The 593-nt window shown below is 43.0% G+C and overlaps 1 protein-coding gene across 1 annotated transcript in view; it reads left to right on the forward strand.

Annotated features, from left to right (window-relative positions):
* LOC119591525 (cuticle protein 16.5-like) overlaps nucleotides 1-193 on the forward strand; it is a gene marked incomplete in the record, with an annotated part of 1,759 nt that extends 1,566 nt beyond the window's left edge. Inside the window, 1 exon segment of the mRNA XM_037940274.1 lies at nucleotides 1-193. Within this exon segment, the coding sequence (XP_037796202.1) occupies nucleotides 1-90 (90 nt within the window).
* Between the last annotated feature and the right edge of the window lie 400 nt (nucleotides 194-593).

Raw genomic sequence — 593 nt, forward strand, 5'->3', positions numbered from 1 at the left:
TTCCGCCACACAGTCCACTCGGTGGCCGTCCACAACGCCGTGCCAGCCGTCCATGCCGTGCCAGCCGCCGTGGTCAAGGCTGGATATTAAGCCTTGAAGCCGGCGCGAAGCCGCAGATATTCACGTCACACAAGAACCTCTTCTGATGTACATTTTGTACCATATCAATTTATCAATAAATGTATAAAATGCCTGCGATACATTTACTCTTCCCTTGTGCATGGTCGACGATCCCAGACCGGGTTCCCGTGGATTCACATGCAAAACGACGAAGCCCAGAAAAAGGTTACGACTTCGTTGATGAGGATGACGATGTCAAAAATAATGACTATATTGAGAGTAATAATGATAGTAAGATAATAGCAATTGTAGCGATTGTAACAACACTAACACGTTACTTTTGTCTTCAGAAGCGAATCACACACCAAAAATAATCAGAAAGGTACACCGAACAGAAGGTTAGTGTTTTCAGAATACTAAACGACATGTTTCGTTTTAGTATACGTAGTGTATACGAGGAATAACATTATTAAGGAAAACGGGACACCTTCTCCACCAATTACAAACATAACTCTGTTAGTATCTGCTGGTGA

The sequence above is a fragment of the Penaeus monodon genome, chromosome 28 (genome assembly GCF_015228065.2).
Source record: "Penaeus monodon isolate SGIC_2016 chromosome 28, NSTDA_Pmon_1, whole genome shotgun sequence".
Taxonomy (NCBI): Eukaryota; Metazoa; Arthropoda; class Malacostraca; order Decapoda; family Penaeidae; genus Penaeus; species Penaeus monodon.